Here is a 16812-nt window from a genome sequence, read left to right on the forward strand (position 1 = left end):
GGCCCTGATGGGCGGTGGTGAAAAGTGAGTACATTTACTAAAGTGCTGTACTTAAATACAATTTTGAGGTACTTTTACTTTACTAAAGTATGTCCAATTTTCAATACTTTATACTTCTACTCCACTACATGTCAGAAACAAATATTGCAGCCTACTTTTACTCCACTACAATTATTTGAAAACTTTAGATACTAGTTACTTTGATTTGATTATTATTACAAAACATACATTAACCACTACTAAACTTTATTTGAAAATAGCCAACCTACAAGCCAATCTACAAGCTCACTTCAAGCTGTACTTCTACTCCACTACATGTCAGAAACAAATATTGTAGCCTACTTTTACTCCACTACAATTATTTGAAAACTTTAGTTACTAGTTACACTGATTTGATTATTATTACAAAACATACATTAACCACTACTAAACTTTATTTGAAAATAGCTAATCTACAAGCCAATCTACAAGCTCACAATGCGTCGCGATGCGACGTGTTGTGAGCTTGTAGATCTGCTATTTTCAAAGGATTTTTTATACATTTTAGACATGATAACTTGTGAAATGGGACATTCTGCATAATGAGTACTTACTACTTTTACTTTCTACTTTTGGTACTTAGTGTCAGCCCCTAACAGGCAGAGGGGGTATAGGTGGAGAAGTGGGGCTAACATTCAGCACAAATATCACATCTACAAGCTTGTAGATCTGCAATTTTAAGCAAAGAGATTTGGATATAGTAGGGGGGAAAGGTAGCGGATCAAGTATCGAGCCCTGGAGGACCTCAGTCAAAGTATACATCTACCAAGACGACTTACATAACTTGATGGCTTACATGACAGCACAGAAAACTAATTAGGGCTGGTGTGAGCCTTAATGACTTCCTGTGTCCTTTGCAGTGGAGCTCTGCGGTGAGCTTTAATTGCTCTGTGAGCACTTTGTCAAATGGGCTCAGCTCCACATCATTACATGTACATGTGTAATGATCTGCACTGCCTGTCAATTGGGACACCGAGTCGCTGACTCCTTCAAATGCTGGGAAACACACGCACGCACGCACGCACGCATGCACACACGCGCAAGGCGTCATTCCTGTTTGCCCTGAAGAAGGCCATCAGAGGCCAACATTGTGAAAAGTGCCTTAGAATGCGTTTCTTTTTTACTTTAGTGGCTTCTAAGGACCAAAGAGCACCTTCAACCAATTTTTCTTTATCTTCACTAGTTATTAGAACACTGTAGCGCTCCTCTTGTTCTGATTGTTGGGGTTTCCATGCTTCCAAGCAACATTTTAGGATGGCTAATGTTTGTTGAAATGACATTTTGTACCCTAAACCTAACCACAACCCCTAACCCTACCTGATCCCAACCTGAATCTATTCCTAATTGTAAGCTTAGCTGTTAGCTCTATACAATCGCAGTTAACCAGGAAAATTACATTCTTCTTGTGGGGTCCAGCATTTTAGACCTCACTTGAGGCAAAGTATTGTTACCTGTGTACACACACACACACACACACACACACACACACACACAAAGCCGATAGAAACAAGCATATCTATCGCTATTTTCACTATTTTTGAGTGATTAATGCATATTTTTGTAAGTGTGGGTCCTGGAAACATTTCATTTATGGTTTGGGCCTCTAGCTGAAAATGTTTGGAAACCCCTGATCTACAGTAATACTCTCATTAAATAAAAACTTTATACTCTCATTCTGTGATTTCTATCATTTTCCCTTCATTGTTGGAAGGAAACGCAAAGATACGCAAAGATACAGCTGTGGTTCCAGTTGTTAGGGTTCATGTTAAGAAATAAAAGATCAAATGGAGGCTTTATTTGTTCTTTCTTTTATTTATAAAGATCCTGTTAAGTGTGTATGTGTGTCTGTGGGTGTGGTGGAGGTAGGATTAAACAGGACCCGCCTGCACCTGGACCAGAATAAACTCAGACAAGACACAGTCCATCAGTGGTGAACAGAAAGGATCAACCTTTTAGTGCCGAGGATTCATCCTGTTGCACTGAACGGATTACACAGCCATCTGAGTCCTTATGTCAACAGCACATACAACACAATACAATGACCCACTGCTCTGTTTACAATGAACAGCAGACAGGGGGAGGTTGTACCTGAACAGAGGGGAAGTGGGGGAAACCACATGCGCCATCATGTTTTAAAACCAGCGGTGGGAAGTACTCTGATTGTTAACTTAAGTATCAATTCCACAATACAGGGCTGTTACAAGTAAAGGGCCCGCACTCACAATTGAACTTGAGTAAAAGTGCCAAAAGCATTGGCACCAAAATGTACTTAAGGCACCAAAAGTACTCTTTAAAAGCACATATATAGAATGAAAACATTTTTCATGGTAATACTATCCAATACTATCCTCAGTCACCCCACACACACACACACACACACACACACACACCTTGCTTAAATTTGTTGTCTCAATGCTGGCCCCTAGTGGTAGGAGTCAACAAATCAAGGCTGATTTATACTTGGTTGCTCGCTGGTGTCACACAATGAAAATAGCAGATCTGCAAGCTGCGATGTGTTGTAAGCTTGTAGATCAGCTATGTATAATTCAGGCTGTTAAGGCTGCAAATCATAAAGTTTTTCTTCAGTGAATAAAACATGGACCAATCTGTAGTAAATTAACACAATTTAGCTAACACAACTGTGGTGGTTGTAGTTGGTCTGCCTGCTCTTCTATTGAGATCAAGTGGATGGGTAGGACGACTACTGATTGACAAGAGTATTACATGAAGCTTAAAATGCAATTAATTAATAAATAAATGAATGCCAAACTTGATCATAATAACAGCGTCACAACAAAAAAATATATAAAAAATGACAGAACTGCAAGCTTAAACGCAGCACGCAGCGACACGTTTTGAGCTTGTAGATCAGCTATTTTTTAATTTGAATCCTGAAAAGTACGTTTTTGTCCACCCGACAGAGACAATATAAAATTGAAGGATTGCAGCTTTAAGCCCTACATACAGTACTTGGTCTTAGATATAAAAAAAATAGTAGATCTACAAGCTCACAACGCATTGCAACGCAGCATGTTGTGAGCTTGTAGATCGGATATTTTAGTTATTTTCCCCAAAACAAAAGACATCAGCAAACCTGCAAAGAGACACTCAACATGAAGCAGACCACAAGAGTCTTCAGCCAAGTTGAAGAGAAGAGAAACAGGTTTATTTTTGTCCAAAAGATGTTCTACAATGTTCAGAGGGACCCTTTTAAAACTCAACATCCATCTATTAACGTTTCATTATTACAAAAAGGTAGGTACAGTTTCCGCCAGCACACACATACTGTAGCAAGTCTTCAGGAAAAAAAAAAAAAAAAACACCAAGTAGATGCCGAATAACAGCATTCATCTAATGCTGCATAGACCCAAGGTAAAATAGAATTACAAATATATATATATATATAATTCATCTATGCGTTATTTATGGAGAACAACATTTTGATGTACATATTACACACACACTCTCACACTGCTATACTGGGCTATTAACAAAATGAGAGGTGAAGACACACCTGGGTAGAAACATAGACATAAATATGTAGATGCCGCATTGGCTACTGGGGCCTTACGTTAACCTCGCCGCCATATTAAGAGAGCTTGCCAAAACTTTACTGTCAGAAATATGCTTGAGTTGTATATAAAGTACGCCTGAGACTAAAACTCTTTTCCGTTTTATAATCTTTACTGTTATTATCCACATAAGATAAGGTGTTTCAACCACGTATCCTACAGTATATGACATGACATATAACATAACTACATGTTTAGTATTTGTAAAGAACCAAACTGCTTGAAAAGCGGTTGAGAATTCAGCGGGTTATGATTTAAGTAGTGGAGAGGCCGCCTGCTTCCATAGACATACATGCATTAGGCTTGCTCTCGCCAATATGGCGGCCCCATTGATGCATCGCTCCAAGCAGCAGTAGCCAATGCAGTATATTTAACGTATATATATATCCATGGTTAGAAATACCAGTGTGGGTTCTTCTTCCTCCGAAAAAAAATTACATTTCAGCCCAAAAAAGTAAAACGTAAAAGGTTAGCAGCTCAGGCAGGGCATGCTGGTCTCTTCTCTCTTATTTACAAACTAACAAGTTTCTCTAAATTCGACCGCGTTTTGGTATACATCTTATATATCATATTATACAGTTCTTACACTTTTCTTCCCGTATTTAGTCTCAAAATGCATACACACGTGCATATGTGCAATATGCAAAACATATCTTTGAGAGGAGTACAAATACACAAAGTCTTCAAATTGGTTTCAACTTCAGAAGTTGGTGGAGTGGTTTTGTGTGTCGTTTGTTTGTTTGTTTGTTTGTTTTTGTGTTTGTGTTTGTGTTTGTGTGTGTGTGTGTGTGTGTGTGTGTGTGTGTGTGTGTGTGTGTGTGTGTGTGTGTGTGTGTGGTCAATTCTCTCCGTTTTAAACAGCCGGGTCCTGGAAGCTGGTAGTGAGTGTGTCTGAATAAAAGCAGGACCCGACTGGGAGAGAGAGGAGAGACACACACAGTTAGAAATCAAGGCACATACAGTACAGTGAAGTCACGTAATAATAACGCTGGTCCTTCAATTTCAATGGAATTACAAGAGCGTCAAATTCAATAGTTTTTTTTTATGTTTTCAGTCCTACCCCACAACGTAGCCTCTAGACAGAAGGTACAGCAATTATAGGTTGTCTATATCTCAGCAAATACCAGGGGTCTTCAACAGGGGGTCAGGGACCCCCTAGGGGGTACTCAGAGTTACTACAGGGGGGGGGCACCAAATTATTGTGTAATAGCACTTTTATTTCTTTTTACATGAACCACTTGAACACAAGCATCCCTATTCTGGCGGAGGACAATCTCTGAAAATAGTTGATCTACAAGTTCACAATGTGCAGCGCTGAAACGCGTTGTGAGCTTGTAGCTCCGCTGTTTTTGGCCGAAGAGAGCCGACCAAGTACAGAGCCAGAGGTCAAGTAGTGAGGGTTTAAGTGGTTAAATGTCTGAAAAGCTATCTGCAACAATTTTATGCAGCATGTAGTCGGGGTCTCTCTCAGCTAGGGGGGGGGTCCTTGGCCCGAAAAACATTGAAGACCCCTGGCATAAACTGCTTCGACGTGACGCCACAGACGGCTGTTGTGAACGCCCAGGAGTAAAGTTCCTAACACACCGAGGCAGTTTCTTTTTACATGACACAACTGTTGATTGTGTCATGACTACACAGAGTGTCGATTACGCAGCGATAAAACAAACCTTTTTTTTATCTGGAACGAGGCCGATTTTCCACCGAAAATAAAAGCATCGACCTGTATGAATGAGGCATCAACTATATTCACTGATGCATTTTCACAACGTTTATTTATTCGTCACAGCCCCGGTGTGCAAAGACCTGAAGTCTAGCACCTGCTTGTAGGTGTATCTTCAACACTAGTTATGTCTCCATTCAAACGTCTCTCAAGAGAGCTTTAATTGCACTTTTTTTTAAAAGCCATAAAGAATAATATGCAAATTGGAAATGTTTCCATCAACTGGCCTAATCTTAATTAAGACCGGGAACGCATCTGTGTCATTTTTAGATTTGGCTATTCAAAAATGGCAGATATACAAGCTCATAGTGCGGCACTCTGAGCTTGTAGATCTGCTATCTTGAACATTTGTGCAAATATTTAAAATACATTTATTTTTTAATGGGAACATTTGTAACTAAACTCTTTGCTTCATGGGGGTCCCTGGAACAACATATTTTGAGATGGAAGTCCGTGGCCAAATACATATAATTTTGAGGGTCCTTGACATGAAAAGAGTTTGAGAACCACTGATATAGAAACATACGTTTTTCAAAAAACTGTTTTCAGAAGACATTTGTAGAATCCCAGAAGCAAAGATTTGAGTTACAAATGTTTGCTTTAAAAAAAAATATATATATATATATATATATTCAAAGATTTGCACACCTTTTCAGGATTAGCAACTACAAGCTCGTAGCGCAGCACCGAGTACCGCGCTATGAGCTTGTAGATCTGCTATTTTTGAATGGCCAAAGAAATCTAAAAATGACACAGATTCTTTCCCCGGTCTTAATGGCTTAAAAGACAGAAATATGATTACTACTGATTGAGATGACAGTAGGAAAGTTGCTGTTGTTTCACTTTTTTTCTTTTTCAACACGTCTTTATGAAGGAGGATCTTCACCAGTGGAGTACATTTTTTGTTTGTGGCATTAAGGCAGTTTGCCATCTTCTAATATAATGCACGATGACTCGCATCCGAGTCACAACTAAACATCGTGCGAATAAGCGTGCACGAGCACTCCCTACAGACCTACAGGCAGTTATATGGACTCCATTTTGTCCTGGGTTTCAAACAGGAATCCAGTCGCGATAGACGGTACGCATTGAAAAGGTTTTGAATGTTGGTTGGCAAAGACTTTCCTAAAGCATGTAAACCCCCCCCCCCTGTCTCACAAAAGTCGAGAAAATAAATGAAAGCTAAATGCCATTTGAAGAACATGGCAGCCATTTTTATCCCACGGGACGCACTTAAAAAACAGCCACCGGGATACAACATTCATATGCTGGAATAAAAAGGCTGTTTACAGTTTCTCTCAATATTTATATATATATAGAGTCCCCTGCTCAGCCCGATTTGTCAACTTGTACAAAAGTGCATTTCCCATGAATTGAATTAATCGCAAAGATGATGAGGAGATCAGAGGAGATATTCTGTGATTTTCTAATAACGCCATACAGTCTTACACAGCGAGCAAGAATGAGTAAATATGATCGTCTGAGATAACTAAATATTTAGTTTTTCTATTGTCGTTTTGCCAATTTTTCCATGTAAAACATTTACAATCCTGAAAGATTTAAATGGGAAGAACATGAGGAGAGAAAGAGAGAGAGACAGAACGAGAGAGAGAAAAAAGGGCGAGTGGTGTTCCTGTAGTGTCTGTGTGGAGGTTGTTTCATTTGGGAAGCTCAGACTGAGCTGTGTGTGAGTGTACATATGCGTGTGTGTATGCGTTTGTGTGTGTGTGTGTGTGTGTGCGCGCGCGCGCGCGCGCGCGTGGGTGGGTAAATATGAAGTAGGAAAGAGGAATGCTTAATGCCCGAATTATACTTTGTTGCGCGACACGGTGCTCAACAGAAACACCCGAAACACAGGCTTGTAGATCCGCTATTTTCGGTGCACGACACTTGCCGCCGGGCGACTACGCATAAACCAAGCCTTAGTGCTCTTCGAGCCAAGAGGGAGTGTCAGCGCCCGGCACTTTCAACTTGATGTGGAACTGCTTGAGCGTCTGTTCCAGCTGCTGTTGGTTCCCGGCGTAGTACGCAGCGATGGCGTTGTGGAACAGGATCAGCTGGTTGTGCAGAACCTTCACCTGATTGGATAACAGAGACACTTTTCTTTTAACATCATCCAGGATATATGGACATTCCCACCTGAGAGCTGCCCAGTATACCACAGTGGTCAACAGTAGATGCATCCAATTTAAAACGCTGGTCAGCTATCGGACGACATCTGTCCCTCCCTTCTCTAAAACACTCTGGCCAATGCATCCTAGACTGGCTCCCATGCAAGCTGTGGAATGACCCACCCTTCTCGTTCACAACTGCAGACTCACTCCCCATTTCCCACTGCAGTCTGAAAACTCACCTCCTCATACTCCACCTCACCCCCTAGCACTCACCTCTTCAGACTCTACCTCACCCCCTAGCACTCACCCCCTAGCACTCACCTCCTCATACTCTACCTCACCCCCTAGCACTCACCTCTTCAGACTCTACCTCACCCCCTAGCACTCACCTCTTCAGACTCCACCTCACCCCCTAGCACTCACCTCCTCATACTCTACCTCACCCCCTAGCACTCACCTCTTCAGACTCTACCTCACCCCCTAGCACTCACCTCTTCAGACTCTACCTCACCCCCTAGCACTCACCTCTTCAGACTCTACCTCACCCCCTAGCACTCACCTCTTCAGACTCTACCTCACCCCCTAGCACTCACCTCTTCAGACTCTACCTCACCCCCTAGCACTCACCTCTTCAGACTCTACCTCACCCCCTAGCACTCACCTCTTCAGACTCTACCTCACCCCCTAGCACTCACCTCTTCAGACTCCACCTCACCCCCTAGCACTCACCTCTCAAGTGTAGTACCATCAACAATCAACAGTCAATTCTGGTGTACCAAAGCATGCATTGTAAATGTTTTATGTTGGTCTAAATGTGTTTAAATTGGTGTTAAATGATGCTATTTGTTTTATTGATGTTTATTTTATCCTTAGATTTTTACAGTTGTTTTTACTTATGACTGTACTTTATCTCGCTATAGCAAAGCACTTTTGTAAGCCAGTTTCTAAAAGCGCTTCATGGACAAGTTTCTTATCGTTACCTTGTTCTCTTCCAGGAACTTGAGCTTAATGGAGACGTCGTTGCGCATTCTCTCGTACTTGTCGCGATGGATCTGGAACTGCTGCTGTGACAGCTCGATCTTGGGCATGGTGGCTGCGTCACGCGGTCCCAAGTTCAACTCTTCCAGGTCCGTACGGTACGCATCATACTCGACTCTGCAATGAGAGAGCGAGATGTCAGCATGTTTTTTAGGACGTCAAACTGCAGTACAGAAGTGTATTTCACGTCTGCTATACAATTACAATTAAAAAATTGTAAAATTGTACTAAAACTTTACATTTCAAGGACCACCTTAACTCTGAGAGTGTACGAATGGAACCAAATGGTTCCATTTGTACACTCTCAGAGTTACAGACCTGTAATGCTGCATCACACTAGCAGCTACAAAGATACAGGCTACCATTCTTTTTCAACAGAAGCCAGCAACATGATCAGGACTACACATAACTGGTGCGCAGGTGCGCATACGCACCCAAACGAAATAATGCGCGGCACATCAGACGACGCGAGGCGCTTTTGCGTACCACCAGCTGGGACAGGAATTTCAAAGCTTTTATTTTTTTAGCAAAACTAAAAAATAAAAGCCTGGAGATCGAGGCTAGGAATTTACTTCCTGAAGCCACACTCACACAATCACGCTAAAGCACACGTCGGCCCCATGTACAGACATTAGGCGCAGGGGTAGGGGACGCATGCTGCACGTGATTGTGTGATTGTCGTGCACGCAGCCAGCAGCTGTTAGAGGCACTCGTCACCGATGATGAACGCACCGTAATGGTGCAAAATATGGCGTGAACGTCCCAATCTGGCGGATAAAAGCAGCGCAGCACAGGGCACGAACCTTGGGGGGTTCACCAAACGGCATGAGGAAAAAAAAAACAGCGAAAAACGGCAACATTTGGAAGCAGAGCGTCCTTTTTTCTCGCGCAGCAAATCTTTGAATATGTATACATTTTTAAAGCAAACATTTGTCACTCAAATCTTTGCTTCTGTGGATTCTACAAATGTCTTCTAAATCCTAACAGTTTTCTGAAAAACTTATGTTGCTTTAATATCAGTGGTGCTCAAACTGTGTTTATGTCAAGGACCACCCAAAATGATATGCATTTGACCCTAACCCGACCCCATCTTAAAATATTGTTCCAGGGACCCCCAGAAGCAAAGATTTGAGTTACAAATGTTCCATTTAAAAAATATATATATTCAAATATTTGCACAAATGGTCAATATTTTTCAAAAATAGCAGATGTACAAGCTCATAGCACGGCACTCTGTGCCGTGCTATGAGCTTGTAGATCTGCTATTTTTGAATAGCCAAAGTATAAAATATGGATAAAGTAGTTACACAGATGCGTTCCTGGTTTGAATGGGTTAAGGAACCGGAATCGATAAAATCCTTAAAGGATCCCAAACCCTAACCCTGGATGGAACATGTTGTGTTGTTACCTGGCCGACTCGTACTGCTTGATGTTCACCATGGTGTCTTCAATGGTCTTGTCCACCAGCGTGTTCACACTGGAGATGAAGAAGGTGATGGCGCTTAGCAGCGTCTCTCCGTTTTTGGACAACAGCCTTTGGGTCTCAGCGTTGTAGCCAAACTCCTCCTGGAAGGACATTTTTTTTCAATTTGTCTCATTACTGTAGCACATACCACGGGTTATCAGGAAATTATTTTGAGATATAACTGTTCCCTCAACAAATAAATGTATAAAAAAGGTGTAGATGCTTCTCCACCCTGACAAAGGGTGGAGAAAAAAATATACAGTATAGTATATAGAAGTTTACACTAAATCACTTTATTATCAATTATTAACCACTTAAACCCCCACTGACCACTTTCTTAACACACTGAGGGTGTTCTATAGCATTGATTTAAAAAAAAAAAAAAAATTGAAAAATGAAGGTTTCTGCCCGACAACAATGGTATACTTTGTTGACTGGGGTCCCCCAGGGATCTGTACCTAGTTGGCCGCCAGCTTTTTATCCCTCTCCACCAAATCTCTTCACTGAAAATAGCCGATTTACAAGCTGACAAGCTAAGCTACAAGCTCGTAGCTTGGAGATCTGCTATTTTCTGCCAATATTTGACATTTTCTTTGCACATTGTTCGCCTATTATGACATGCCCAGCTTAGGGTTATGTGGTTAACCTTGGCATCCATGTTCTAGTTCACTTTTCTTTTTCCTGAAAATGATCTACAAGCTCACAACACATTGCATTTTTAGGCATGGATTGCATTGGATTCCCTCCCATCCCATTCCCTGGTTGGACCCTGATCAGACTCACGTGGAGTTCTGGCGATTTGAGGCTGAGGTCGGCGAAGGCGTCTCCCAGTTGCCTCTGCGTCTGCATGATCTGAGTCAGCTGGTTGGCCAGCGTCTGGGCCAGCTTCACCACGTGTTCGTACTTCCTCTTGTTGTCTCGTAGAACCTCGATCTGAGCCTCCAGCTCCACATCCACCGTCCTGGAGCCACGGCCCATCTTCTCTGACAGGATCTGCCTCGTACACTGTGGAACATATATGGTACATCATTACATCATACTACTACTAGTAATATAGACTAGTACAGTGGTTCTCAAACTTTTTGCTGTCAAGGATCCCCAAATGTATATATACTTGGCCGGGGACCCCCCCCATCTGAAAATATGTTGTGCCAGGGACCCCCTAGACTGGAGGAGCCAGCCGCGGATCCAAAGCCTTGCGCTCGGTACCAGCGCCACTTCCTATTGCTTCACCAATCTATGTCCCCGCCTCCCCTCCCCCCACAGCCTGTGCACGGAACATGTTGACGTCAACAAATTTAGAGCGACGCCCCTCTGCACTCTGATTGGTTAGGCGATAACAAGGTTTAGAAACCACTGTTCCTGCAAGGTTCGCCCAGGCTTTTTTTCTTTTGAAACAAAAAAAAGGCATGGGTTTCTGAGGCTAGGGACCCCCAGAATAGAAGATTTGTGTGTCAAAAATGTTTAATAAATAGCAGATGTACAAGCTTGCAGCGCGGCATGAAGTGACGCGCTGCAAGCTTGTTGATCGGCTATTTTTGAATAGCCAACGCATAAATGGATAAAGCGGTTAAAATGATTATGATGCTACATTAACTACTTTTGCTGGGGACCCCCTGGAACCCCCTCAAGAACGGACTCCACTTTGAGAACCACTGGACTAGTACACATAGATAAAAGCAAAAAGGAGACTGAATTCCTTTATTTCACATTAAAGGATAGTTTAATATCTTTGTTTAAATTTCTGCTATAGCATAAGAACATTGTGATTTGGTATATCAAACCTAAAATATCACAAAACCTAAGGAGTGAGATATGTGAGACAGGAAGAGTGAGACACAGTTAAGAGTGAAACAGGAAGAGTGAGACTTCTTGATTATTTTAAATGTTTGACTAGATCGATTAGTCTGATTAACCACTTAAGCCCCAACGGTGTCACACAAAGATAGCAAAAAATAGCATTGTGAGCTTGTAGATTGGCTATTTTAGCCATTTTTAAAAATCGATTATTTTATTAAAATCGATTATTTTTATAATTGATTAAATCAAATAAAGTAGCTCCATTAACCGATGTACCCATAGTGACAAGCGCTGAGAGACAGAGAAGGAAAGAAACAAGACAGAATAAAGAGATGAGAGCATTACTTTATAAGTGTTGATACTCCATTTCCTCACTAACTCCAGCTTCTCCATGGCCGGGTTCTTCAGGTCATCGGCCAGGACCACCGCTCCACTAGTTGGCTGTCCTTGCATCGTGCCTGAACAATAAACACACATGTATGAGGAGAGGGTGGCTGACTTTAGAGTCATTTATACTTTATCACGCGAACGTGTTGATCAACCAAAAAACATTCCAAATTATTTCAAAGTATAAATTATATACTTTATTGGTCGATCAGAGAATAAGGGTAGATATACGTATATATAAATGTACCTAATATATATATATATATATAAATAAAATAAATGTACATAGATACATATATATATATATATATATTTATGTTTGCTTGTTTTTTGGATACCCATCACATCCCATGGGGGAACTTCAGTTTTCAGCTTCACCCAGCTGAGTGCTGCCCACAGAAGAGCGCGGAGGGGGGAGCAGTTAGAGGTTAGGGGTCTTGCTCAGGGACACTTCGACACATTGCTGAGAGCTGGAATCGTACCTGGGACGGCCAGAGTCCTAGGCAGGCTCACTAACCATTCAGCTATGGCCGCCGCATATATATATAGATATATTATATATGTATAGCAATTTCTAAAAAAGGTGAATTGAGATGGTCCTTTCACCATTTAACCAAGGACTCAACGTGACTCAACTGTGTTGAGACAATTTGCATAAGAGGAAACAGAAGATGCTGATTATATATATCTATGACTTCAATGATTCTCTACTTTTTTCCCCTTTTTTTTTTCAAGGACGCCCGTCTGATATGATGGCCACAGACTCCAAGGGTTCCCCATTATGGGGTTCCCCAGGCACAATATTGTAGGATCCCTGGGGGTCCCTGGAACCCACGTTGACATCTTCATCATTAATAAATAAGGACTGACATTTATATACATTTTTTGTTAAAAAAAGAATACCAAACACTCAAGAACAGCCCTGAGAATGTGGAAGCTCCTTGCTAGTGTTTCAGCAGAACAGGAAACACTGAAACTGCAGGTAAGGTGTCAAGCTGTGCAGTGTAGCAGCAAGCAGGAATCATAAGAAATACTTGAAGAGTTGAGCAAAAGCAGGTTCTTGTTCATTTATGGCAGCGTTCAGGAACTAGGAGCAGGTTAATACTGAGCCCCTGCCGTTACAAAGCAGACAACCATCTCAACCACTGGTCATGTGTGCGTTTATGTCAACAGTTTAGTTTCTATAGAATACTGGTATTTACCGTATCAGCAATACTCAAATATTTAAGAGGTTCTTTTGTTAAAAGGAAGTGTTGAATAGCGCTATGTTTGTGTATATTAGTGTTTGTTCAGTAACAGGGGTCCGTCTCTCTAGCCCTTTGTAAACAGAAAATACATGTTCAGGTCGGGATAACATTTTGATTCAATCAGAGAGAGAACTAAGACACTAACAATTTAAGCTGATAAAATGGGTTCTCTATTCTTATCTTATGAAATTGGTGTCCCACCTGAAAATGTATTTTCTTTACTAAAGCTGTGAAGGGTCTGGCTATGCAAGTCTACTAAAGAGTTAGAGGGATGGGGAGACCCCTGTTACTGAAAAACTATAGCAATATTTAATATAGAGAATATAGAGCTTTAACTTGTTAACGAAGATTTACTTTCAGCACCTTTAAAATCAGCAGTGAACTGGACAACAGTTTGATGTACAAATGTGTAATGAGTCTTCTTTATAAATTTCATTTTTATAAAAAGACACAATATAATGGTCGATCTCTTTAACTGTAAATCAGCCCAGATTAGCAGGAGGTAAAGTCGTTCTTCTACTTCACCATGAGGAGTAAAGCTGGCAGCATACTTCAAACGAAGTCCAACTTTTTTCAGCTTGCCCAAACCGAACAAGCTCTCTGCAGACAAAATTGTTTTATACTCAATGTGGCTCCGCTCTGAATGCTGAACGTTACACTCTATCCACTATACATACACTATACAGTACTGGAAAGGAATGGTGATTTTGTCACCTTTTTCATCACCCTCTGACGTGCTTTGACATAATTTGTCTCGAAGATTTCACCATTTTTGGCGACAGACACCGTGGACAAAGTGTGTGCTACCTCTCTCCATTAATGAACTGCTACCTCCTAACCTCCTCCGTCAGCTTTTCTTCACAACCGTGAACCTTTTCCCGGCAGATTGCGGAAATAAAACCATGATATATCAATCATGAGCGCATTGAGTTTCTGACCAATCACGCACGCACGTTGCATTGGTGTCTCTGCGATGACGTTCAGCTAGTTCGAAAATCTTTAGAGGTGCGAGAACTGCCAAAACGAACTTCGGCAAGATTAGATAACACGTTTGTTTGTTTGCTACGCAATGATGTCATGTTTTATTTATTACCTTGCCAAACTTAATTTCCGCAAGGAGTATGCTGCAGCCTTGAGGCGTTGTGTCCACAGAAAGCGTTTTTTTTAGCTGGCTGCGCCTGTGTGCCATGCTTTTCTATGGGAAAAAGCCAAAATAGCACTTCTGGCATTTTCTTTTCTTTCACAGCAATGGTTGATAGGTTCGAACGAAGCACGTGTTAATAAACACTGCCTGCGAGCGCTATGGACATGATATCCACCTGCTCATAAAACACATTCTGTGGACACGGCCCCTAAGAGAGAGAGAGAGAGGGAGGTGTGATTGTGACAGGAGCATGGACAGCAGCCAATAGAGGGGAACAGAGAGGCTCATGGTAAAAGAGGTGGTAAAGGGCTGATTGCGGTTAGTTTTGTGTGCACGACGGTGAATCAAAGCGGAAAGGCAAATATCATCTCTGTCTTAAAAGGTCCTTATCTCCACGGATACCTTTGCCAGCCTGACTATCGCTGTTAGAGCGAGCCAGGCGGCTAGCCGCCATCGAGCTGGGGGCCACCGGGGCCGAGGGCGACGTGGGCTGGCTGACCGACCCTGTGAGATATTCAAGAGCGACCACATTGTTAGTGTAGCAACCATTTTAAAACAACCTTCAACCTGGCGCTCCCTATTTTGGGCACGTCATTCGTGTGTTATACGCCCGTATATGGAGATCCCTGATGTCATCAGTATATGCCCATGTATGGGCATGGCCCCTGTGCCCATACAGTATATGGAGCTGGCTTATTTGTTTGCGACGACACACTCCATATTTGGGCATTGAGAACTCCTTATATGGTTATGGAGTCATAGAGACATGAGCGTGATGACGTGGTCCGCCCGATCCTCCCATTAGCCAATTTTAATATAAAGAGGATGCTCTGAAATAGAGACAATAGACCATTGTACGATTTTATACATAGGGCTTAACGCCAGATTCACAATAGCAGCGACAGCGATTTCCACCGCTGTGTTTATCCGCTAAAGGGGTTTGTATAAAACGTCTGAAACACCCATGATGTCATCTTGGTTTGAACGCCTAGTCCGCGCCGTTTGCCTGGCGCTTTGGCTTGCGTGTAGCAGTGGCAAAGTTGGACTTTTCTCAACTTTGCCTGCCGCATCGCTGCCCCTGACAATACATGTAACCTCGCTGCTTTTTCTCCCAACGTAGATAGAGGCGGAATACCACTGCTGGTGTGAATTTAGCATACGTGATGAAAAGTCTTTGCTTAGACGGTTTCGCATGTTCATTGTATGCAAGTCATGTGTCTTACACTCACTGTGAACATACAAAGTAGATCCCCAAATATCCCAAATCTAGACTTTCCTATTTCTAAGGTTAGTCTAAGGTTAGTACACAATTATTCCACCAGAGGGAGCTCCACAGGCTTTGTATTTAGCATTACATTACATTAGTCATTTAGCAGACGCTTTTATCCAAAGCGACTTACAATAGATTCAAAAGACATGTTTTATTACTCTGCAGACATGTTTTTATACTCTGCAGCAGTTATGTGGAACGGGTTACCTACAGGCCTTAAGTCAATGCGTTAACTTCAAGTCCTCCATTAAGAGCTGGCAGACTAGCAGCAGGACCTAAACTATCTATTAGTTGAGTTGGTTCCATTTACAGTCCCCATGTTGTTCTTTGCCATTTTACCCGTGTAGTGCATTGAAATTGTACTACACTCTGTACCACACAAGCTCTACAGCTTTTTTGTATTTTAAACTTTTCACAAAGTACAAACATGGTAATGTAATTTATTTTTGGCAATAAAAACATCAATCAATCATTTGGAACTACAAATGCGTTGTTCTATAGCTACTGCCGGACATGGCGACCACAGCAGCTGTCTGTCTGTACTTGCGTAATACGTACAGGGTTAGCAAGCACACACCCACTTTAAAAATCAATAAAACCATTTACTGCCTCAAGGACGAGAACGGACGTTGTTCCAGATTTTTTACTGGCAATGTTAGCCGACTCCTCAGCGAGACGAGTGCTTTGATTTGCATTCGTAATTAAAGACACGATGATGAAACGGGAAGAGAGCACCGCAAAATGCAGATCAGAGCTAATTCATTTAATCTCATCTGGATGAACACCTTTACAAATTCAAATCTGCCATTGATCAGATGAAAAGCCTAAGTGATAGCGGCTTGCAGAGTGCAACCGCTGCATGATGCAAAATCCATCAAATGCCACAAAGTGATTTTAGATCAGCCTATGAAGGATAATACATTTATTATGTGGTCTATCGCAAACAAGTTTTAGTTAAATGTCTGTTACGATTTAATCCAACAATTTGATACTTTCAGGAAAGACATCTCACATTG

At 41.7% G+C, this 16812-nt stretch overlaps 1 protein-coding gene across 3 annotated transcripts in view; it reads right to left on the bottom strand.

Moving 5' to 3' along the window:
* Positions 1 to 3178: 3178 nt before the first annotated feature.
* arfip1 (ADP-ribosylation factor interacting protein 1 (arfaptin 1)) overlaps positions 3179 to 16812 on the bottom strand; it is a 29255-nt gene continuing 15621 nt past the window's right edge. For 2 of the 3 annotated variants that reach the window (XM_084045297.1, XM_084045295.1), the window contains 6 exons: positions 14929 to 15030; positions 12094 to 12206; positions 10732 to 10953; positions 9892 to 10049; positions 8426 to 8600; positions 3179 to 7409 (listed from right to left, as the gene is read on the bottom strand). In XM_084045297.1, the coding sequence (XP_083901423.1) occupies positions 7254 to 7409; positions 8426 to 8600; positions 9892 to 10049; positions 10732 to 10953; positions 12094 to 12206; positions 14929 to 15030 (926 nt within the window). In that variant the 3' untranslated portion in view covers positions 3179 to 7253. The remainder of the gene's footprint in view (positions 7410 to 8425; positions 8601 to 9891; positions 10050 to 10731; positions 10954 to 12093; positions 12207 to 14928; positions 15031 to 16812) is intronic. The other variant, XM_084045296.1, reaches the window with a different exon arrangement.

Source organism: Gymnoscopelus microlampas, assembly GCF_963454915.1.
Source record: "Gymnoscopelus microlampas genome assembly, chromosome: 2".
NCBI classification, from domain to species: Eukaryota; Metazoa; Chordata; class Actinopteri; order Myctophiformes; family Myctophidae; genus Gymnoscopelus; species Gymnoscopelus microlampas.